Here is a 25,621-nt window from a genome sequence, read left to right as displayed (position 1 = left end):
GTGGTCAGAGTCCACATATTCCCCTGGAAATGTCTTACAATTTAAAACCTGGTTCGTAAATCTCTGTCTTGCCATTATATAATCTATTTGAAACCTTCTAGTATCCCCAGGGTTCTTCCATGTATACAACCTTGTTTCATGATTCTTGAACCAAGTGTTAGCTATGATTAAGTTATGCTCAGTGCAGAATTCTACCAGGCGGCTTCCTGTTTCATTTCTTAGCCTCAATCCATATTCACCTACTATGTTTCCTTCTCTTCCTTTTCCTACTGTCGAATTCCAGTCATCCATTACTATTAAATTTTCGTCCCCCTTCACTATCTGAATAATTTCATTTATTTGATCATACATTTCTTCAATTTCTTCGTCATCTGCAGAGATAGTTGGCGTCTAAACTTGTACTACTGTAGTAGACGTGGGCTTCGTGTGTATCTTGGGCACAATAATGCGTTCACTATGCTGTTTGTAGTAGCTTACCCGCACTCCTATTTTCTTATTCATTATTAAAACTACTCCTGCATTACACCTATTTGATTTTGTATTTATAGCCCTGTATTCACCTGACCAGAAGTCTTGTTCCTCCTGCTCCGAACTTCACTAATTCCCACTATATCTACTTTTAACCTATCCGTTTCCCCGTTTTAAATTTTCTAACCTACCTGCCCGATTAAGGTATCTGACATTCCACGCTCCGATCCGTAGAACGCCAGTTTTCTTTCTCCTGATAATGACGTCCTCTTGAGTAGTCGCCACCCGGAGATCCGAATGGGGGACTATTTTACCTCCGGAATATTTTATCCAGGGGGACGCCATCATCATTTAACCATACAGTAAAGCTGCATGGCATCGGGAAAAATGACGGCTGTAGTTTCCCCTTGCTTTCAGCCATTCGCAGTTACGATCCGTTTCTTTCCTCCACAGTTTGCGGTGCGTTTATTGTGATAAGAAAGGCAACAGAAAACGAAGTTACAAAGGCGACCATGATGAAACAGTATCTAAACAACAAAGGTACTTTACAGCTAAATATGCAAAATGATGGGGATGTTTTGTTTGGAGATTTCACAAGAATGTCACAGTAAATTTTGATTTTAAGTTACGAAACTGGAACACTTTCTCCGGGCAAGATACAGATATGTGAAATGCAATTTCTATAGAGATGCATCTGGCAATAACACTCCTTTACCTGTAGCTGGCGGTTCATACACTAGTTTACGCTATTTTTTTCGCATCTCATAATAACGCATTCCAGTTATTATTCCTGAAACTGGGAAGCTATTAAGTGTTTTTCTTACTGACTAGGCTAGGTAACTTCCATCAGATTTTGTATTTTATAAAGATAATACGTGCACAATTAACACACACACTTATAGAGTGTAGTTGGACAGGCGAAATGACTGAACTACAAATAACCTTATAGGTCGGGCAACCACAGCTAAAGAACTTGTACACAATGTGAAGGACAATCGAACAATTTAAAATGCGTAGTAGCTGTTCACTGTGGTTTTCCCTGTATGACGACCAGTTTCATACGCTGGAGGTGTATGACCTGCAGATATACCTCCAGGGTACGGAGCGGATCGTCATACAAGGGAAAGTACAATAAACAGTTATTGCGTATTTTGACTTTCATTGAGTTTAATATAGCCTGTTTTACTATCTTTGATCTTAAATTGTCTGTGTGTCCTTCGCACTATATACGAATTGAAGGACACTGAACCTGAGCATTCGAAGATTTGCCAGTTGGTTTGTCAAGGACACGAAGGCGCTGAGACGTCATCTACCTTGCTGCAAATTTTTCTGCACCTAAGCAATGCAGTGAAGGACCATTCATTGAACTTTGTAAATGATTTCTCTGATCAGCCAGGTTAGATTCATGGAACTAAATAAGCGTCCTTATTCAAGTGTAGATACAATTTAGATTGCTTTCACAAGTTCTGTCACAGGAGTGGGTTTGTGTTGAGGATTTTATTTTGTTGTTTCGGATATCTTTTACTAGTGACGCAGATGTGGTTTCACTTAATTTAAAATCCTCCTTCTTGCATAAGGCAGAAAATTACATTTCATCACGAAACACACTTCATAATCGTCTGAAGGCCTTGTTTCTGAATTCAATATGGATGCATCAGAAAAGAAGTACAAGTCTTCAAAGCAGTTTTTGTATTATCTACCAAAAACTGAAAAACTGAAATTTGTTACATTCATCACAAGATGGTTCTTTAATTAATTTTCCTTTGAATGCGCGCTTTTCCTCCAACTCTAATACTGTCATCCTCATTCAAGGCAAGTCATTTGTTTTTAGTGTTTCAAGAGTTTTTGTAGCCACACCGTTGTCTTGTTTCGCTACAAGAGCTGAAGAATTTCCATTTTGCGCAAGGAATTGCAGAACTTCTAGGACGTCACGAAGCACAACTAATTCCATTATTGGCAACCACTTTGTGAGATGTTTTAGCAAAGTTTGAAAGTAAGTTGATTAGGAATTTCGAGACAAAAGGCAGTATATAAGGAATATAAAAAAAAACCGTATATTGTATACATCTGCCACATCATTCATAACATTGTGGACAGTTAGTGCCATTTTGTGGTTCATACAGTGCGCTACAGTAAGTCCTTACGTAAATGATTACGCAGTAGAGCGGCTACGCCTACGTAAGGTGCAAGCATTGTTGATGCACCATTTGTTAGGATACCTGCATCATGGTTTATTAGTACATCATATTTAATGTCATACTTTTGAAGAGCTGCTAAGGGTGCACTGGAAATGCTGTCTCATGTCGCAATTTCTAATTCAACAATATAGGAAAAGAACTGCAAGCAATTCTGTCATATATTATTAAACAGGTTTTATTGGATACGGTTGTTCTTATATCCAACAAGATACTGAATTTTGCACCCGATTATGTAAGGAGGTGAGCAACATTTTTTTTCGTTTGTTCTCCTGTGAACTTAATGTCATTTCGGCATGCAGGGTCAGAATGAAGCATGTTACCGACTGAAAAAGCGTTACATTTTTCTAGTTCGAGTACTGCAGGATATGATGTGAATAATAATTCCTGTTTAGCTATTACATATGCAGATCAGAACACTGAAGCATTTATCATCATTTTTTCTTGATGTTGGTTTCCCTACAACTTTTCACTTTCACTCACGATTTTTTCTAAACTTTGGTTTTCTTCTTTACGGGTTATTTCTAAGCGATTTACGTATGGTTTGCACTTTGCATGGTCACTGATTTCAGAAGCGAAAACGCGTTATCGATACGCACACCCATGCTTTCCACTTTAAGTTCACGAATTTCTGGAGACACTGCGCATGTTACAAAGTTTTGGTAATTTACAGACAGGCACGGCTTAGTATTTTGCCACTTCAGAAGACGCGATAATGCAACACAATCTCCCATTATAATTTTAAGCCTACTATTATTCCCACCCCTACCTTAAGATTTCTCAGAGTTTCCATTCCGCGAAGATTCACTCTTTTTCTCTTTGTTAGCGTCTTCTTTACCTTTTTGTTTTTTATATTCACCGTCTATATCAACTCATTTAGCATCACTGTTAGTATCCTGAATGCCAGTGTTTGCCCACGTATCTGGCAATGCACTATTCTCAAGGAACGACGAAATTTTTCTTTGTGTGAAAGCCACGCTGGAAATTACATAATTCTCACGGGCCTGCACGCACTCAACTCACTAAGAATGCTGCTGAAGCGGAGACGTGTGGAGATCACCTCGTCTTTTGCAGACGCGAGAGGACAATGGATCGGCATCAATTAACTTCGCTTACGCAATACTGGGGAACCTGCGTTAAGCTCGACCCACGTGGTCGGCGGCTAGCCAAGTCAAGACTGTCGAATCCGGTCTGCTGGGTAGGACTGAGTTTCGACTGCTTTGTGCTTTTGTCCCGTATGCTTTCTTCGTGCCGCACCGAAGGCATTATCTTGCCCAGCTCTAATGATGTGCACGCAGGTACCGGGTGTTCGCCCTGTGTTGGGGCTTGGGACGGGGGGGGGGGGGGGGGGGGGGCTGAATTTCAGCACGCATCTCCGCGGTACGGCTGTGGTTCGGCTGCCACACTATTTGCCTCGCAAGTCCGGGGCTACGGCCCTTGAATGAAATCAAGAATAACAGCATGAGAACGACGATTCATTTTGAAATAATGTGAGGTTCTTAAGTGCAAGAAGCTTTTTTCCAAAATTAATGACGAAACATGTTAATAGTAACTGTGTGTTAGTACTTTCTGTGTACGGTTCCACAAATTCAAATTAAATGTTAAGTATTACATATCCAGAGAGCAGTCAATAAATATCTCTGCTCGCGATGGATAGTTTAAAATCAGAGGGAAGGGGTGGGTGGTTTGATAGATACACACGGGGGAAATCAGCTCCCCCATCCTCCCCTGCATATCGCACACTGCTCGTGCTTTCACGGTTGCAGGTGCTGCGTGCTTTGCTCCAGGGCCACGTCTTGTTATGAAGCCGGCTTCACACGGGCTACTAACGCAACCACCAGCGACTCACTGCTTTTTCCCTGAACACGACGGGACGGGCACTAACCGGCGAGCTCATTAAGCCTCACCTCACACAGCTCTGGAGGCTCCAGCTACACGTGTCTTCACTCTGCGAAAACCTGAGAGAGATTATTGTCTTGACGCTGTCGGGGAAGAAGGGGGCTTCGCAGTTAACGTTGCCACGTGGCTGGCTCCTTATGGTCGTGAAGTAGACAACACTAAAGACCAAAAAGTAAAAAAGGAAACCTGCAACTTGGCTGACTCATGAACTAAAACAGCTCATGAATCTCAGAGACGCCGCACATCGAGCATACAAGATACGCCCTACACCTGAAAATCATGCTGTATACAAGCAGAAACGAAACACAGTCAGTCAAGTAGCGAGAAACGCTAAGCTAAGGCATGCCCGTACATTAACTGAAAATAGCTGTAGACCAGATATCCTGTGGAAAAATCTCCGTAGGTTGCAGAAAATTTCATGGTCCCATCTGAAGAACTAAACCGATTCTTGGCATTGCCTACAACCACAACTGAACCGCAAAAGAAAACAGAGAATCATTGATTACTTCATGGGGATGAACGACTGTAGCAAAGAAAAATTCTATGTACAGCACGTCACTGGCAGTACTGTCAAGAAAGCCATCATGCGGATTGGATCAGAATCTACTGGACCTGATGGCATCACTATCCAGATAGTAAAACTTATTACTGATCCACTACTGCCCTGTATAACAGACATTTTAAACGATTCCTTAATCGCAAGTGTTTTCCCTGAGGCCTGGAAACTGGGACAAATTAAACGACTGCCTAAAAAGGACATTGCCACAGCACCGTCTGACTGCATCTGCATTCTTCCTGCACTATCAGAAGCCTTAGAATAATTAGTCCATAACCAGCTTACCCACTACCTAACTACTAACAACCTACTAGACGAGTACCAATCAGGTTTTCGTAAACATCGAAGCACAACATCCTCAATGATAAAGGTGACAGATGACCTGAAACTGGCCATGGATAGACAAGAAGCGATTATCATTTGCTCCTTAGATTTCAGCAAAGGGTTTGATACTGTCGACTTCGACATCTTACTTGCCAAACTTAGCAGTCTAAATTTCTCACCGATTGGAGTGCAATGGTTTCGCTCATACATGACTTCTCGTCAGCAACGCGCACGTCCTGTCACGGAATATAAAATCACAATGGCGGCAGGTAGTGTCAGGCGTTCCCCAAGGCTCAGTATTAGGTCCTATACTCTTCTCTGTGTACGTCAATGATGTGTCATCGGTTCTGACCTATTGCAAATATCACATGTATGCTGATGACCTTCAGTTGTATCTAAGTGCAAAACCAGTGAATCTTAATAAAGCTATTTAAAACTTCAATACTGACCTCGATGCACTGTCAAAATGAGCACAGAACATAGGACTAAAACTCAACCCATCTAAAACCCAAGCAGTACTTGTTGGTCACTCTAAGCTCATTAGACCAAAACACAGGGAATCTGTACCATCTCTAATCCTAAATGGAACAAATAACTTCTCTCCCTCAGCAAAGAGTTTGGTAGTAGTAATAGATGAAAATCTAAATTGGACAGAGCACATAACTGCAGTGTGCAAAAAAGCATCAGCATCCCTTCATGCCCTACAAAAATATAAAAAAAACTCTTCCCTTTCGATCTGAAAAACAAATTTGTACAAACGCTTATACTCCCAATCATTGACTACAGCGACATTATCCTACAAGGCCTCTCTCAGAAAAATTCGCGACGTCTGGAACTGGTCATGAATGCTTGCGTCCGATATATCTGTGACGCTCGAGTTTTTGATCACATTTCATCAGCACACGCACAACTGTCCTGGCTACGTGCAGACAAACGCAGAGATTTCCATACACTCTGTCATCTACTGCCTTATAAATGTACACTGTCCCTCATATCTCACCTCGTCCTTAATGCTCATGTCTGAACAATACGACAGAAACATATGTTTCCCTCATAATAAAACCCTCTCTGTTCCACTACATCGCTCAGTCACCTTCTCCAAGTCCTTTACAGTAGCAGTAACCCGGCTCTGCAATAACCTTCCTCGTTATGTTAGAGAACTGAAAAACATGTCCGGCTTTAAAAAACAGTTAAAGACGTATCTACTTAAGCAACAGTAAAGTCTTCCTCTGTACATGAATGCACTTCACGCCATTACTTCCTTCTTTCCTCCTAGATCTTCCTCAGTTCCCAGTTTTTTCATAACTGATGCGGCCTCTTTAAATCTCCCTTCCCAAAAACTCGCTATACCAGTAAACATCTACTTTATACACCAATATATTTATGTACATCGGCACAAATCTTCATTACTATGCGAGTCTACAAAATGGCTTTTACGTCATCAAAAGTGGACCCCTAATTCCAAATAAAATTCCGAATCACATAAATAAGAAGATTTTTATTCGGAATTACTGAAATTGGTAAAACATTATTTTACAATTCCAGGCCACTTATACCAACTGCGAAGGGGTATTCACCCTCTAAACGTCCAGCCTCTAAAGGAGTGCAATGAAGTGCTAAGCGACACAATCACAAAAACGATGTCTTTGTTGTGTAATTTAAAATTATCCTGTCAAGAGTTCCACGAAATCATTTCCAGCAAAAATAGCGTTCTCGATATAATGGTTTCACATGAGGAATATTATTATGGACATAACTGAAATGACCGACGTTATTGTAAATCTTTTCGGTTTCCATCCCAGAAGAATAGATAATTGTTTGTTTCGTTTGGTGAAGAACTTTTACTGTATTTCGAGGTAAGATTTTCTTAGGAAGAACACTGAATAAAAAATTGGAAATTTGTGGTGAGCACTCACGTGACCAAACTGCTGGGGTCATCGGTCCCTAGGCTTACATACTACTTAATCTAACTTACGCTAAGGACAAACACACACACACACGTGGCCGAGGGAGAACTCGAACCTCCGACGGGTGGAGCCGAGCGAACCGTGACAAGAGAAGCACGCTTAAGTATGATCTCGACGAAAAGAAGTTAGTGTAATTGATTATTAATAAACGATTGAAGATACCGAGATGACTGTTTCTATTTAAAATTGGTAGTCCATCTTTCAGGGTAAAATGTCTTGCTAACTATGTCGCAGAGTCCAGCTTTTGTACTTTTGGATCTGACAACCCTATTCGCAGTGAGCTAGTACGAGAAGAAGCGTTATTCAAACCATCGTCTCACAAAAGTTTCATCAAACACTTCACCCCTATGCCACAATGTTTCCTTCTGCAATGTCACTACCGAATCCTTCTCTCATTCTCATGCAGTTTAAGTACCTTTGTGTTAACTCGACGACAGGAATGTTCATTGCTTGACATTACTTTTCGTCCACGTGTGAAGACGAGCTGCACAGATACCTACTGTTTTACATTTCATGATACGAGAAAGATTCTACATTTTGGTGGAACACTGGCAAACATGGATGATTAAAAAGTCTCTTGCAGTTCCTGTGACTTCTGAGAAACGAATTAGTTAGTTATTAATCGTGAGACAACCGCTGTGGCACTCTGAAACGTTGACTCACTCATGAACGACAGCGTTATTACCTAATCTAATAAAAAGAATGTAAATACTAATCTTCTAGACCTGTACTCAGTTAACCGTTAAACCTCACCAATTACGTGTTACAAAACAGCTGGGCAAAGTTCGAGCGCAACGTGCATAACAATGTGTTCTGTTAAGAGGAACGGCACTAAGGAAACCTTAATTGGTAGTTTCTGGGCCTAGCAGCTACTTAACGTAATTACCTCACGGCGCGTTCAAGCGTATCACAAGCGGAACGTAAACGAAAGTGGAATAAGCGACTTACAAACAGCCCGCAACAACCTGCGTAATCTGTGACGTCATCGAGAGCGCTGTCAAGCGTTTCCGTGACTGCGCTTCCCTCCCAGCTGATGCACCGTTTTCAGGAAGCCACAGATAAGCATGAGGGATGCCACCAGGCAATCTTGTTTTGCAAGAGGCTAGATGGAAGGAGAGAGTCGAAGTACTCAAAGATGTGAAGAGCAAGATTGGTTCAGGCGAAAAAAAAACTTCATGTAAAAGATATTGTCATGAAAGACTAACCTAGAACTAAAATAGAAACAAATTAAGCTATACGTACACAGTATGGAACGGCCGTGTGAAGTAAGAACTGAGGTAATCGCAGAAGGAGAAAGTGGAAACATTAATGTTTGGTGACCCGGTAACACATTAAGTATAAAAAGAAAATCACTCCGTCTTCAGGCCACAAGTGGCCTACCGGGACCATCCGACCGCCGTGTCATCCTCGGTGGAGGATGAGGATAGGAGGGGCGTGGGGTCAACACACCGCTCTCCCGGTCGTAAGATGGTATGCTTGGCCGAAGCCGCTACTATTGGGTCGAGTAGCTCCTCAATCGGCATCACGTGGCTGAGTGCACCCCGAAAAATGGCAACAGCGCATGGCGGCCCGGATGGTCACCTATCCAAGTGCCAGCCACGCCCAACAGCGCTTAACTTAGCTGATCTCATGGGAACCGGTGTATCCACTGCGGCAAGGACGTTGCCCAAAACATTAAGTAGGCAAACACAAAATGAAAGGGTACTAGAAGTAATAAGTGTGGAAGAAGTCTTCTAGCATCAGCTCAGGAAATAAAGAATATTCCCTCTGGACACATATTGAAGCACCCAGGACTTTGTTGATTTCCTACTCTATCTTTTTCCGATTGCGAGCATGTTCTGAGGTTCCTTCCTTTGTACGTGGTACTTCTACACTGTGTGATCAAAAGTATCCGAACACCCCCAAAAACATACGTTTTTCCTTTAGGTGCATTGTGCTGCCACCTACTGCCAGGTACTCCATATCAGCGTTCTCAGTAGTCATTAGACATCATGGCAGAGCAGAATCCGGCGCTCCGCGGAACTCACGGACTTCGCACGTGGTGAGATGATTGGGTGCCACTTGTGTTATACGTCTGTACGCGAGATTTGCACGCTCCTAAACATCCCGATGTGATAGTGAAGTGGAAACGTAAAGGGACACGTACAGCACAAAAGCGTACAGGCCGACCTCGTCTGTTGACTGACAGAGATTACTGACAGTTGAAGGGGGTCGTAATGTGTAATAGGCAGACATCTATCCAGACCGTCACACAGGAATTCCAAACTGCATCAGGATCCTCTGCAAGTATTATGACAGTTAGACGGTATAACATTTCAGCTCCTCCACCAAATTATCATATCCCAGCTCCTCCACCAAATTATAACATTTCAGCTCCTCAACACCAAATTAAAACGTTGCATTAGGAGGTGTCTGCTTCGTGCAAAAGGTCTTGAGTTCATATTGACGACAACAAGTAATTCTTCATTACAGACGTTTATTTACAAACAGAACTGACAGACTTCACAGACTCAACAACTGACTCTCAGAGCTAACCGCACTGCATATCCGAACTGGCAACTGACAACTCCTAGGTCTATTAATATCTTTCCAAACAATGAGAGTCTTTGACAATGTTTTGTTTACAATACGATAGCAATTCACGACTTAAAACTAAATTAGACATTACAGAATTTTAGTACAGATTAAAGTAAGTAAAAGGATCAGTACATATAAATTCTTACAAGCATAATTTCCAAATAGATTTTATAACATTTTTCTACCAGCTTCTGGATAACCTTCACCAGATTTGTACCGATGTTTCCAGAAATATCCTGACACTTGATTCTGGATATTTCTTGAGTGATTTAGAACAACTATCTATATGTAAAATGATTCAAATCGTGTTTCAAAACGTAAATAAATCCTTCCAGCAATATTTCTTGATACAAATCGTCCCTCGAAATTAGGTTATGAAACAGTCCTCACAAGTTTTCGTATTTTTGCGATCACAATGCAGAACTTCTCCATAGAAAGTTCCAGAAGTGTGCACCAAACGCTCATCCACAGACCCTCTCTTTAGCTGGTGAGCCTCCAAAAGCATCTTGTCCATATTATACGAAATAATTTAGCTCAAAACTGATAATTTATACAATTAATCAGAGCTACAGCAAACAGTGAGTCTTTCTTTTACAAAATGAAATATAATTACAAAATTGAATGAAAATAGGTTACTAACACTAATATATATTTACATTAATTCTATTTTTGTTCTTTCTGTGCAAAATGTCCTAATATTGACACAGTACAATATTTAAACATCACCAAAGTTTCCCTTTACATTTTGCATATCTGTATCGACATCCCCTAAAAGTCTACAGTATCGAATACTTCAATATGTCCCAATATGTCCTGTAATGTTACAACGGGAGGTGAGAAAACTTGGATTTTATGGTCGAGCGGCTGCTCATAAGCCACACATCACGCCGGTAAATGCCCAAACGAGGTATCGGTGTAAGGAGCGTAAACATTTGACGATTGAACAGTGAAGAAACGTTGTGTGGAGTGACGAATCACGGTACACAATGTGGCGGTCCGATGGCATGGTGTGGGTATGGCGAATGTCCGGTGAACGTCATCTGCCAGCGTGTGTAGTGCCAACAGAAAAATTCGGAGGCGGTAGTATTATGGTGTGGTAGTGTTTTTCATGGAGCAGGCTTGCACCCCTTGTTGTTCTGCGTGGAACTAACACAGCGCAGGCCTACATTGACGTTTTAAGCACCTTCTTGCTTCCCACGGTTGAAGAGCAATTCGGGGATAGCGATTGCACCTTTCAACACGGTGGGGCACCTGTTCATAATGCACGTCCTGTGGCGGGGTGGTTACACGACAGTAGCATCCCTGTAATGGACTGGCCTGTACAGAGTCCTGACCTGAATCCTACAGAACACCTTCGGGATGCTTTGGAACGCCGACTTTGTGCCAGGCCTCACCGACCGACATCGATATCACTCCTCAGTGCAGCACTTCGTGAAGAATGGGCTGCCATTCCCCAAGAAACCATCCAGCCCCTAATTGAACGTATGCCTACGAGAGTGGAAGCTGTCATCAAGACTAGGGGTGGGCCAACACCATATTGAATTCCAGCATTACCGATGGAGGGCGCCGGGAAGTTGTAAGTCAGTTTCAGTAACGTGTCCGGATACTTTTGATCACACAGTGTACATAAATTTTCGTCTGTAATGAAGTGGTTGTCGATGTGATCTTAGGTGTTAATACTCTTTCCTTCCTAAATATTGGGGTGCCAGATGCCACAATTCAGGAGGATTTTGCTAGACCCTAAGCTGGATTTAACACCAAAACCCAACCAACCCCAACCAAGTTCCGTGATTTTTCACCCATTGACCACGTGTGTGACGTGAAGGGAAGACGTATAGTTTCATACTACTCTCGTTCATGAACCGACAAGCATTTCAGATATCGCAAGTAATTACTCGACATTACTTTCGGAGTCTTTTTGCTTTATCCCACAACGAATCACTGTACAAAACGTTAGTCATCCCTAAAGAAATCATTACAGGCATAGTTTCCTGCCCTCTGCTTCTGCCTGTGCACTTGAAAACCGCCTGGATTCGGTCTGCAAGCGAGTCTACGAGGCTGTGCACGTACTCTACATATAGGTCAAGTCCCATTGTTGAGGATTTGATAGCGCAGTTCCACAAATTTGTGGGGTTAGTGATGTTGGCGTTTCGCCCGCTGTTCCAACGTGTCTATGAGCTTCACGTCAGGTGAGTTTGCAGCCCAGGCGAGATACAGCGGTTTTGGCAGGAATGTTCAGAAAACCAGCCCAATGACCTTTGCTCTTGTCGTCTTTACGTGTCTGTGTGAGCAGTGGTTTCTTGCGTGGTGACCGACACAAAACGGCTATTGCACGGTGTTTCCGTCGCAGTGTTCTCTCGATAATAGATTGGGACAAACTTTCATTCACTGCCTGCAACAATTGCTGTCGGTTTGGAACCGATTTTTATTTACAAGCCGTGAAACGGGTTGCGTGTCCCTGTCAGTCAGAATATTTTTCCCATCACAGTTCGACGTCGTGGACCGCGAGGACGCGTGTTATACCACTGTGGAACAGGTGGCCACGAAATACAAACAAATCCAGCGGCTTCACACGCCGTATGGCAATAGAAAGGGCGAAACACGATTGCCGCGTTTTATTACTCTGTCACGTTGTTGCATTTACCCATATTTAAGTGCAATGTCTTTTTGAAACATAAATACCTCTCTGATCGCTACTGCCTTGTGTTCACGCAGACACAGTGTGCTCGATGTTGAGCACGTGACTCAGATGCTGTGCTATGTGTTAAGGCTCAACGTTTAATGCGTGCGCGCACACTGGTGAGTTTAATTTTTTGTCCCTACGAGTGTTTCTGTGCCTGTGTGAGTGTTACATCATACTGGTATTGATAATGAACACCGTTTCCACACTACGTAAAATTTTAATCGTTTAATAATAGTTGTTTGATGGACCTTGCCACGAAGTTTGATATAGGCCACATCACATTGGTGCTTCGTTGTGAAACACTATCCGTTTCCGTCAGCGTATCTTCGAAGACTGCCACTTCAATGTGCCCATGTTCTGCACTTAACGTCCCTTCCGAGGCACAACACGAATGAGCTAGTCGATACACTCTACCACTTCCTGATTCTTTTAAAGCCATCCCTCATCACAGATGGGTGCGTAAATTTGTTATGAACTTCGACGCCATAGGAACAAATTTTTTGTCAGAAGACTTAATTTATCCTATGTATATGGAAAAATGTCGTCTACTAATAGCATATTTTATTTCGGGGAGCGTAAAAAATTTCATATTTCGTCCCGAGCGGATGCTGCTTGCAGTCAAAGGTTAGGTGCGCTACAAACCACGCTGCTGCCCGCCCGGGTCTTACAACAGGTTAAGTTTTCATTCAGTCGTTGCGTTCCACAGATCCCACGTGGATGTGGAACGAGTCAAGGTATCCTGGTTGTAGACTGAATGTGTATACTGTACTGACAATAAGTTATTACGGTGCTCTTTAATACGATTTTTGCACCACCTACATTTAACTGAGTAATAGTTATATTAACTAGCTGCTTTTTATCCTACACTGGTAAGTTAGTATATACTTGGTACAGTTCAGCTAACAAAGAAAAGTTACCAATATTTGTAGCAACACAAAAATGTTCACAGTTACTCCTAGTCTTTCACAATCATTGACAGTCATGTCATTGCGTTGAATTACATACCTTTGGACACAAAACACATCGCAAGAGGCTGGCCACTAAAGATGAGCATTCTATTGTTTGCCAAGTGTTACGTACATACCAGTGAATATTACTGTATTCTGTCAGAGCTCAAGAGGCGCAAACTTTGTAATGATGGTCTAAGAATGATTTCAGTTCTTGCTATGACGTAGACGTACAGATGTTCAAAGACCCTTGAGTCGACAGCCATATCGTTGGTTGTCACTGATGTATGCGTCACAACGTATTTACAGTCTTTGGTAGGTGCGTGACACTTGTCTTTCATTAATCAGTGAAAAGAGTGTGAAGAGAGTGTTAAGAGCTGCCAGTAATTAAGGCTGTTATTTCATGACACACACTATCCAAGAAATATCGCGCAGAGAGGGGGGGAGGAAACGAAATGGAACTTAATTTCTATTGGGGATCTTGCTGACCACACGAGTACCTCAGCATCAAGCAGACAGTTCACAGAGACAGGTGTCATGTGCAAACGAGCGTTGTCCTGTTAAAAAATGGCGTCTCGATACTGTCACATAAGAGGTAATACGTAAGGACGCAGGATGTGCTTGACGTAGCGCTGTGCCGTCTTAGTTCCCTCAGTCACTACAAGCCATGTCCTGAAGTCATACTCGATGCCTCCCCACACCGTGACCGTAAGAGTAAGGCTAGGCGCAAATTGAGATGCGTATAGTGCGTGTGGCGCGACGCAGCGCAGCGCGCGTTTTTGTAACGTCACAGGTTCAAATGGGGCCGCGCAAATTGCGACGCGACGCGACTGGGACGCGACACGCGCCTGCGGCGTTGTGGTTGAGGCACATTTCCACTGCAAGCTAGAAACAGTCGAAAAGCAGTCACAAATAACAATGTTTTAATTGGTTCGCCGCAATGAGAAAAAGCATTTCAATTGTTGCATGGACATTATCAGCATCAATAGACTAATTATACAACAACAGGGTACACAAATGAAGAAAATGGTCGGTATTATTACGAAAGCAGCAATATCCTAAAAGAGTGTTATGATTAGATATATTTAATTTGTTGAATTGCTGCTGACAAAGGCAGATATACTTTCATGACAATGTTTTTCGAACTCCATCTCACAAGGCACACATGGGTAGCTTGTGCATTCCTGTCGCGCGCATCATCCTTCGCTGCTGACAATACACTGACCATCGTGTTGTGCGACAGATCAATTGTTTATTTTTCTCTGTAACAACTATTTTATTCGCGATCACGCATTGTCAGTTTGGCAAGCCCTTGGTGAGTAAACAGTATCTGGCATGTGCCTATCATTCCGCCTGAAGGAACGCTCGTCATTGTTTTAATACTGCTCAGATCAAGAGAAGGAATAAAATCCTTTGGTAAGTTTCCATTCCAGGCGCTCAGTGTTAAAAATACGATGGGTTACGGGGATTCCACCAAAATTCCAACAGAATTGCCAATCTCTTTTTGTGTGAGTTGTTAACCTTTTCTCATTCGAAGAAGCATCACCATTTATGAGTAAAGGCCACATTTCTCTTAGTGACTGCTTAAATTGTACTTCCTTTGTCACAATGTAATTTGCCAAACTCATCTCACAGCAGTTATTGAGACAGAATTCCGAAACGTAGGGCCTCGTTAAACAAGTAATTGGCCATCACAGAGCTCAATAGCTTACGAAAAACCTCATAGTGTCGGTTTGCAGTAACATAAAAGAAGAAATTTCATGTTTATATTCATAATAGTAAGCTCTTGTTTCGCTAGCTGTCAAATGGCTCAAATGGCTCTGAGCACTATGGGACTTAACTTCTAAGGTCATCAGTCCCCTAGAACTTACAACAACTTAAACCTAACTAACCTAAGGGCGTCACACACGTCCATGCCCGATGCAGGATTCGAACCTGGGACCGTAGCGGTCGCGCGGCTCCAGACTGTAGCGCCTAGAACCGCTCGGTCACCTCGCCCGGCCGCTTACTGTCGATATCTCTTAAAAAATTACAGTCACTGCAGTAAAATAAATAAAAAGGGAAGTAATGATACATAGATAATTACTGATACATAGATAATAAAGTTCCGTGTGTTTAAGAATTGGCAAAGCACTCTCCTCCTTGTGTGCTACCATACGCCAAACTTTCGTTTCGATGTATAGAGCGGTTTAGGTGATATGAAAGTTGTCACGAGTGTTTCATCCTCGCGGGCGTGAGATCGGAAGTGAGCGCGCTACATGGGATCCATTTTCTCGAGGTGGGAGGCAGATAAAGACCTCCTCCCAAGTCTAAACAAAAAATCAACATTTTAGATAAATTTCATACGCAGCAACATAGGTGTAATACGCACCAAACGCAAAATCATAGCGACTCATAATTTTCGTTGCAAATTTTTTGAGTTTTGCTTAGTGTCTTACTAAAATTAGTTCATCACAATAAAAATGGTCATTAGCGAGATGATAGGCACTTCGCCACGAGGCTGACGTATAACGCTACAAGTAAGGCAAAAATCAAATATTTTCAGTGAACAGTTTCTGTAAAATCGTTTGAGGAAGGTAACAGGTTGCGCGCGCTTCGGCCCTGTCAGCGCAGAGCGTCGCCAGTATGACGTACGCGTCGCAATATGCGCTGCAGTGTCGTGTCACGTCACACTTGCTGTAAGCCTCTCAATTTGCGCCTTGCCAAAACCGCCCTGCCTCCGCAAGACACTGGGACAGTGCAACGTCTCACCAGGTTCCCGCCAAACTGTCATTCGGAGTAGTGCAGGGCCGCGATTCATGTGCGCCCATTCATCAACAGTTCACGCTTTCCCGTTACGGCACCGCTCTCAACGCGGCCGTTTGTGTTGTGGTGTCGACGGCAGACTTCGCGTGGAACGGTAACTCTCTAGGCTGACTGCCGCTTGTGTCTGACCAATGGTGTGGGGTGAGACAGAACGTTGCATGCATACTCAAATCACATTTAAGTGCCTGGCAGAGGGTTCATCGAACCACCTTCACAATTCTTTGTTATTCCAATCTCGTATAGCGTGAGGAAAGAATCTTTCCGTGCGAGCTCTGATTTTCCTTATTTTATCACGCTGATTGTTTCTCCCAATGCAAGTCGGCTTCAACAAAATATTTTCTCATTCGGATGAGAAAATTGCTGATTGGAATTTCGTGAGGAGATTCCTCTCAAATCCTGTATCATTTCAATGACACTCTCTCCCCTATTTCGCAATGATACAAAACTTGCTGCCCTTCTTTGAACTTTTTCGATGTTCTTCGCCAACCCTATCTGGTAAGAGTCCCACACCGCGCAGCGGTACTCTAAATGAGGAGCGATAAGCGTAGTGTAGGCAATCTGCTTTGCATTTTCTTAGTGTCCCGTCAATAAAACGCAGTCTTTGGTTAGCCTTCCTCACAACATTTTCTACCTATTCCTTCCAGTTTAAGTTGTTCGTAATTGTAATTCTTAGGTATTTAGTTGAATTTATGGCCTCCAGACTTCACTGATTTGTCATACAACCGAAGTCTAACGGATTACTTTTAGCAGTCATGTGGATGAACTCATACATTTCGTTATTTAAGGTCGATTTCCAATTTGTGCACCATACAGATATCTTATCTAAATCGATTTGCAATTTTTTTTCATCTTCTGATAACTTTACTGGTCGATAAACGACAACGTCATCTGCAAACAATTCAAGACGCCTGCTCACATCGTCTCCCAAATAGTTTATGTAGATAAGGAACAGCAAACGGCCTGTAACACTACCTTCGGGAACGCCAAAAAACACTTGCGTTTTATTCGATGACTTTCCGTCAATTACTACGAACTGTGACCTCTCTGACATGAAATCACGAATCCACTCACATTAAAGGGGCGATATCAATAAGCACGCAATTTCACTACAAGCCGCTTGTGTGGTACAGTGTCGAAACACTTCCGGAAATCCAGAAATACGGAAACGATTTCGAAACCCTTCACAATAGCACCCAGCACATCGTGCTTGTAGAACTAGCTGCGTTTCACAAGAGCGATGTTTTCTAAATCGGTGTTGACTTTGTGTGAATAGAGAGTTTCCTGCGACGTAATTCATAATGTTCGAACACAATATGTTCCAAAATCTTGATGCACATCGACGTTAATGATATGGGTCTGTAATTAAGTGGATTACTCCTACTATCTTTCTTGAATGTTGGTGTGATCTGTGCAACTTTCCAGTTTTTGGGTACGGATCGTTCGTCGAGTGAACGGTTGTATAAGATTGTTTAGTAAGTAGCTAGTATATAGTCTGTACCAGAAGACTTGCTTTTATTTAGTATTGCCCCGAGGTTATCTACTTCTACAGTATGTTACTCATGTTGGCAGCTGTTCTTGATTCGAATTCTGCAATATTGACTTGGTCTTCATTGGTGAAAGAATTTCGGAAGGCTGTGTTTAGTAACTCTGCTTTGCCAATACTGTCTTCGATAGTATCTCCATTGCTATCGCGCAGAGAAGGCATTCATTGTATGTTGCCGCTGGCATATTTCAAATACGACCAGACTCTCTTTCCATCTTCTCCCAGGCTTCGAGACAAAGTTTCGCTGTGGAAACTATTATAAGCATGTCGCATTGAAGTCCGCGCTAAATTTAGAGCCTCTGTAAAAGATGGCCGAGCTGGGAGATTTTGCGGCCGTTTAAATTTGGCATGTTTCTTTCGTTGTTTCTGCAACAGTTTTCTGACTCGATTTGTGTACCATGGGGCATCAGCTCCGTCGTTTGTTAATTTATTTGGTATAAATCTCTCAGTTGCTGCCGGTACTGTTTTCATTACTTGTTCCCCGAAGGCAGGCGTTACGATGTGCCTGGTGCCCAGTACGGCGATGAGACGTGGTCTAACGAAACGTTGACGACAAAATGTGTGCCCTCACCTTCCCATGCAGTCCATCATCGGACCGCTGTCAGATCCCTGTCTCGAGACTGCGCGATTCAACCAGCCAGCCAAATGGGGACTGATAATGATGCCCCTCCAAAACTCCGTCAGGCACTGGGAACGCTGTCTCACACGAATTGATTGGTTAGTTTATCTCGGGGGAGGGAATGACGGGGAAGGGAGTCGGTCGTGTCCTTTCAAAGAAACCATCCGGGTATTTGCCTGAAGCGATTGAGCGAAATCACGTAAAACCTAGATGGGGGTGGCCGGACGTGGGTTTGAACCGTCATCCTCCCGAATGCTTCCAGCGCGCTAACCACTGCGCTACCTCTCTCGGTCTCTGACGAATACGCAGCGCCTCCGTGTTCTTTGCAGTGATCACTCGATATCTGACGCTGCGCACGCCCCTTATATACTCTACCAGGCCTGACGCACTCTGTTCTGCTTGTCTCAGAGAATTCCAACTCTATACCCGCCAATGGTGTGTACACAACATCATATCAAGCCTTCTCAGTGCTTCACTTGTTTTTTCAGGCAGTGTATATATGTTTCTCAATGCATTTTTGCTGGTGGCATACTTCTGATTATATCTAATAGCGTAGTACTTTTAAGGTACGTAATACTACATAGAAAACATGTGTATTCATTACAGGTTTGTTAGTACTTGAAATAATTATTGAGTTTTCTTTATTTATAGAACTTGGTAATGGGATCATGCCTTTCAGAACCGAATTGTGTATTTAAATTATATAAATCCACATTTGACGATTGGTGGCGTCATAATCTCCATAGTGGAGTTCTTTAGCTTTTTTTCTCTTTATTGTCACTGAGTTAACTATTTCGTGAAGTGACCATAATTCTCCCATCATTTAGCATACATTCCTTCAATGCATATATTGTTGCTATTGCATGAAAAAATGTCGTGTAAGTTACACATTACGGTTATTCTGTTTTTACGGCCTCATAGGAGCACGTCAGTCACTCATTTTCTGGGAATATTTCTCAGTAGGATTTTTTTTTGTTTACGAACTGCCCAGTACCTTTCCGTACGTTTTCACCTTTTTCGTTTTTCCTGCTTTGTAAATACGCTTTCTATTGTTTTCGTTCGTCTATTTTTGGTTTAAACCTCACTTTTATGTTTTTCTGTTTCTTTACATTTATTTTATTGATATTAAATTAAATGTATTAGGAAATGGGTCTGTTTGTAGAGGAAAAAAAAGTACATAAACTTTGACAACATAGTGTACGGAGAGCAGCGGCTCGATGCTATATTTAAGTTAAAATGAACAGTCGAGATCGCAATAACATTTCTTTATTAACCGGTTTCGGCTTATCTACAAGCCATGTTCAGAATTTTTGGCCCCCTGTGGCTGCTGCTGGCGCGGCTTGTCGGATTTTTCGTGATACCACAATCGTACACAAGATGTGCGTTATGCGAGTGGTATATCACGAGTATTTCTTATTTTTGTTTTCTTTTTGCGGCTTTACAGGTGCTGGTGCACCTGTCAACGGCTTTCTGCTACTGCGACCTGGAGGAACTGGGCGAGAAAATGTATCCTTGCCCGTACGACCCTCAAGAGATACTCCGCGCCGCTCGTTGGATGGACGATTCAATGTTGGATACGATCACGGCGAAGTAAGTTGCTGCGAGAGCGCAAAATAACCTGCACGCATGCTCTAGTATGAATAGTACATAAGATAAAGTGTACGGGCATGGGTGTGTGTGTTTGTCCTTAGGATAATTGAGGTTAAATAGTGTGTAAGCTTAGGGACTGATGACCTTAGCAGTCAAGTCCCATAAGATTTCACACACATTTTTGATAAAGTGTACTGTTGTCACCATTTGAGCTCTGTTAACAAGTTCCGTGTATTTTACGTTTATGATTTGTCATTTCCTACTTTCCTTAAATTTATTTGTATTTTAAGTTTTAGGTAGCTATGGACTTGAGTTAGTTCGTATTCCTTCGTATACAGATTTTTCATCTCTTATTCCTATGTTCTGTGTCATGTTTATTAAGTGGGACTAACGTACAGTGGTCGGGCAGCCCCTCACAAGCCTCGCACTTCAGTACTCAGAGCTGAGGGGCGTTGGAGGTGGTGTAAAGGGCGCAGCCACTGGACACTGGACGACTGGAAACGAGTGGTCTGGAGTGACGGATCACGCTGTACTCTGTGGCGGTGCGGTGGAAGGGTTTCGGTTCGGCAAATGCCTCGACAACGTTACCTGCTATCGTATGCAGTGCCAACACTAAGTACAAGGGGGTGATGTTACGGTATGGGGGTGTTTCTTCTGGTCAAGGTGTGATCTCCTTACAGCGCTTCAGGAAATTCTAAATTCGGAAGGATATGAACTTATTTTACAACATCGTGTTCTGCCTTCAGTAGAGGAACAGTACAAAGATGATGATTGTGTCAGCGTAGCAGTGCAGCCTGTCAAAGCAGCTTCTGCGAGGCAGTGTGTTGTGGAAAATAACACTCCTGAAGTGAAGTGGCCTACCCAGAGTCCAGGTCTGAACACAGCGGAACAGTTTTGGGTTGAGTAAGAACGTCGATTCCTCTGGCGACCCCATTGTCCAACATCACTAACTTCCCTGGTTTCGGCTCTTGATTAAGAATGGGTGACATTCTTCTACAGATCTTGAGTCTCCTCGTTCAAACTTTCCCCACCAGAGTTCACCGAGATAAAGGTACAGAGGAACACAACGCATGTTACTGCGCACTGACAGATGTCCGGACACTTTTGAACAGAGAGTCTATGTTATTCCGTTAGAAGACATAACTACTCATGGAACATATATCTCATGGATAGAACACGCTGCGATGTTGCAGCTTTTTGGCGGGAGATGTAGTGTGCCATACCTAAGCTGTAAAGCACATGTTACAGATTTTATTTTATGTACTACTGTGTGATGGAAAAGGTACTCGAATGTAAGAACCCTCCCAAATAGCTATAATATGTTAGTAAGTTGCAGTGCCGCAGCCCCATTAGTACGGTGGCGACAGCAATTGGAGAAATGCTCGTATATGGTCAGCAGCCTTGTAGAATTTTCGGATATCTGATCGGATCAGGTCGTAAGCTCTCCACGCCTCCAGTAGTCGCCACAACTCCAGGCGAGAAGGCGTTTCATGCACATCTGTTCACAGGACGCGAGTCATCTGCGATCAAGACAGCCTTCAAACTGGGCTGAAGTACCTGAAGTCATGCTGGAGGAATTGATATAGCAGCAAGCAGATAAGGCAGGAAGAAAAAGCGGAAATCACTGGCGTGTATCTCCTTTGTCCTAAATACCTCCAGAAAAGTCAGCAGAATGCTGGAACGACACAATCTCCAATGTGTGCTTCGTTCATCCTCTATGACCTTGATATTACTGGGCTAGGTAAAGGATGACCTAGACCTTCGCAAACTAGGGGTCTACCAAATTCCCTGTCAATGCAGAAAGTCATACAATGGGGAAAGTGTACACACTGTGGAAGAGAGGTGCCGTGAATATACAGGGTGTTTCAGAAATGACCGGCATATTTGAAACGGCAATAAAAACTAAACGAGCAGCGATAGAAATACACCGTTTGTTGCAATATGCTTGGGGCAACAGTACATTTTCAGGCGGACTAACTTTCGAAATTACAGTAGTTACAATTTTCAACAACAGATGGCGCTGCAAGTGATGTGAAAGATATAGAAGACAACGCAGTCTGTGGGTGCGCCATTCTGTTCGTCGTCTTTCTGCTGTAAGCGTGTGCTGTTCACAACGTGCAAGTGTGCTGTGGACAACATGGACGGCTTCGTCAATAAACAGAACTGGCTCATATGGGGAACCGAAAAGCCCCATGTTGCAGTCCCATCGTCCCTGCATCCTCAAGAAGTACTGGTCTGGGCCGCCATTTCTTCCAAAGGAATCATTGGCCCATTTTTCAGATCCGAAACGATTACTGCATCACGCTATCTGGACATTCTTCGTGAATTTGTGGCGGTACACACTGCCTTAGACGACACTGCGAATACCTCCTGGTTTATGCAAGATGGTGCCCGGCCACATCGCACGGCCGACGTCTTTAATTTCCTGAATGAATATTTCGATGATCGTGTGATTGCTTTGGGCTATCCGAAACATACAGGAGGTGGATATGTGGAAAATATCGTACTATAGAGTTTCCCAGACCGCAGCGCCATCTGTTGTTGACAATTGTAACTACTGTAATTTCAAAAGTTTGTCTGCCTGAAAATGTACTATTGTCCCAAGCATATTGCAACAAACGGTGTATTTCTATCGCTGCTCGTTTAGTTTGTATTGCCGTTTCAAATATACCGGTCATTTTTGAAACACCCTGTAGATAGAAAACTGATTGAAACCAGACAACCAAATCAGCGGAACCCGACCATTGTGTAAGAGCTGGCCATAGTACAGAGTACAACAAAACCAAGATACCTACGCAATTCTACCCGTTCTGGGACTGAGTAATTAAAGAGATCGTTGAAATAGGGGCGAGGACTCGTTAAATTTAGTAGCCTGCATCAGGCATGGAACCGTGTACTGAGCCGAGAAAAAGCAAAGCGTTCCGTATAGCGAGGTCTGCACCACATGGCGACATCACGGACACCGGGAGACCACAGTTCAAAGCTAGGTATCGCCTTCCCCGGTGTGGCCAGCACAAGCCAAGGAGGCTGCACGAATAAAGACAGCAGCGGAGTGGTGGTGGGGTGTTCAGAGTGTCCCCGGGGAAATGGTCGGTACTCAGGGATATGACAGGAGCGATCATTCGAAGCAAAAAAGTAGGAAACATGGGCTCTAAAGACCATACATTAAGAGCAATGAGCACTTGATCAGTAGGACAGACGTGTTTCACAGTAGCGATGATGAACAAGTGCCCACAGCTCTTCAGGTATGCACTTGTTTTCTAGAGTTTTGTGCTTCGAATGGTTGTTCCCGTCACATGTCTGAATATTAAACATTCCTCTGGGAAAATATTAGATCACATTTCAGGAACCTTCTTTCGAAAGACAGTACTAGAATAAGAAGAAGGGTCCAACAGCGGTTCTCTTTTTCTTAACTAGACCCAGAAAAGTTATGCGCCAGATGTGAGTAGTTATATAGTGTCGAACGTGGGAAACTGTAAATAGTGTACAGAACATCAACTGTTCTCTCTCTCTTGGCGTAATTAACCAGTGTCACGAGGAAGGCGCACCAATAAACGCGAGTCACACGGATAGTATCTAATGTTCATACTGTATAATAGATAAAGTCATGTCATCGAACAAGTTTCATGCACCACATGGAGGATGTTTACTTATAAAGCGTGGTATGTCTGCGGCCTTGCTCCGGAACCGAGAACCGCCGTACGCAGGCGCAGATGAGCGCATGACGCTTCGGAACGTTGTTGGGAAGTGTGCCACGTGGTTTCTAGCAGAGAATCAACTAGGCGGCACACTGGAATGACGTCCGTCGAAACCGTTGCGCAGTTTACCACTTCAGACTAGTGAGTGAGTAGCACCTGCTCATTCAGCTGTGCACAAACTTGGAAGATTGCAAGGGACGCCAGTGCATCGACTGACCATATCAATTATCATCGCTCTTTATCAGCTCTGTTGTTTGCTACTGCAGTCTGTGCATGATGGAGAGATTGATCCTGAAATATCTTTTTTTCTGATTTTACACGGCTGTATTTATCAGCGTACGTGAATTCACAGGCGCTTTTGGTCTGAAATGAATGCAGGTGAAATAAATGCTTATATCAGTACACGACACAGTGGGCATATTTGCAATATTGCTGCTCCACTATTAACATCTCGGCATAATGGCGGGATAGAACCGTGTCGCTGCAGTAGGCCAGATCTTAAACTATCCGCTCCAGTCCTTGTAGTGGACACGAAAGGAAAAAGAAAAAAAAGGGGGAATACGTTACATACGTAAAAACTCTTCTGCATATCAAATTTTACAGTGATAATTCAACCGCATTTTTGTCCTACACCCAGCTCAACAACGCGTTTCGAGATACAGTGCTCTCATGGCCAGATTGTTAAACTTTTCTTATGAAGTTACACTAAAAAAAATCTACCAACAATATTGATTGCTGCGCTCATAATATAAAACAGGAAATTCAGCGACACCTGTCGGCGGCAGTCCTAACTCACACCGAAGGCATTTCCCGACGGGTCCTACTGCCCTGCCCTGGGCTCCGAGAGTGTGGAGTTGGCACTTCTGTTGAGGCCTGCGGGTTGTTGTGAACTGACGAGTCCGCGATATTACCGTACGGCTGCAGATATTGCCTCAACCGTTACACTGCTCTAGCGGACACCTACTTTTCCTTGTTTCCTAACCCTAAGCCGGCCGCAGCGGCGGAGCGGTTCTAGGCGCTTCAGTCTGGAACCGCGCGACGGCTACGGTCGCAGGTTCGAATCCTGCCTCGGGCATTGATGTGTGTGCTGTCCTTAGGTTAGTTACGTTTAAGTAGTTCTAAGTTCTAGGGGACTGATGACCACAGATGTTAAGTCCCATAGTACTCAGAGCCATTTGAACCTAACCCTATGATAGTCAGCCTCTAATTATTGCGTATAGAGATAATACAAATTAATACTCATGTATATGCCACAAACATGATTCTACAAACCCGCTGAGAAATCCCATTTCGATGTCTTTTACTTCTGCATTCAAAGTATTGCCAGTTCATTTTCATGAATGACTATCTCCAATTATTCTAGCTAGTCGGGTTTTTCCACTTTCGCTTCTATGCATAAGATTTCCAAGTCTTCCTCTGTTCCCTGAGGGAGTGACCCGTTACGTATATACGACTCGCAACAGCTGATTTCTTATGCTTACTTAATCTGAATGGGTTTCTATGTTCCTTGCAACTGATCGAAAATGTTCTTCCTTCATAATATGACCGTATTATGTAATAAGTTTGCACTTGATCGTAATCACTGAATTTTGACTAGATATCTGTTTCATAAATAAAAAAAGGTCTTGTCTTGCTAATTAAAACAAATATATCTGTGCTTGCCGCGGAGGATGGCCATGCAAACAAACTCGTTGACTAGATACTTTGCCTCCGTATTGGATATATCCATTTGGCTTATTACGCACGAATT

General features: G+C 43.0%; 1 protein-coding gene across 3 annotated transcripts in view; it reads left to right on the top strand.

The window, feature by feature from the left end:
* Positions 1 to 25,621, top strand: part of LOC126266652 (putative fatty acyl-CoA reductase CG5065) — a 394,269-nt gene that overhangs the window by 223,097 nt on the left and 145,551 nt on the right. For all 3 annotated transcript variants that reach the window (XM_049971045.1, XM_049971048.1, XM_049971046.1), the window contains exon 4: positions 20,028 to 20,173. In XM_049971045.1, the coding sequence (XP_049827002.1) occupies positions 20,028 to 20,173 (146 nt within the window). The remainder of the gene's footprint in view (positions 1 to 20,027; positions 20,174 to 25,621) is intronic.

This window comes from Schistocerca gregaria, chromosome 4, assembly GCF_023897955.1.
Source record: "Schistocerca gregaria isolate iqSchGreg1 chromosome 4, iqSchGreg1.2, whole genome shotgun sequence".
In the NCBI taxonomy this organism is placed as follows: domain Eukaryota; kingdom Metazoa; phylum Arthropoda; class Insecta; order Orthoptera; family Acrididae; genus Schistocerca; species Schistocerca gregaria.
This window is presented reverse-complemented; position numbering and strand designations above follow the sequence as displayed.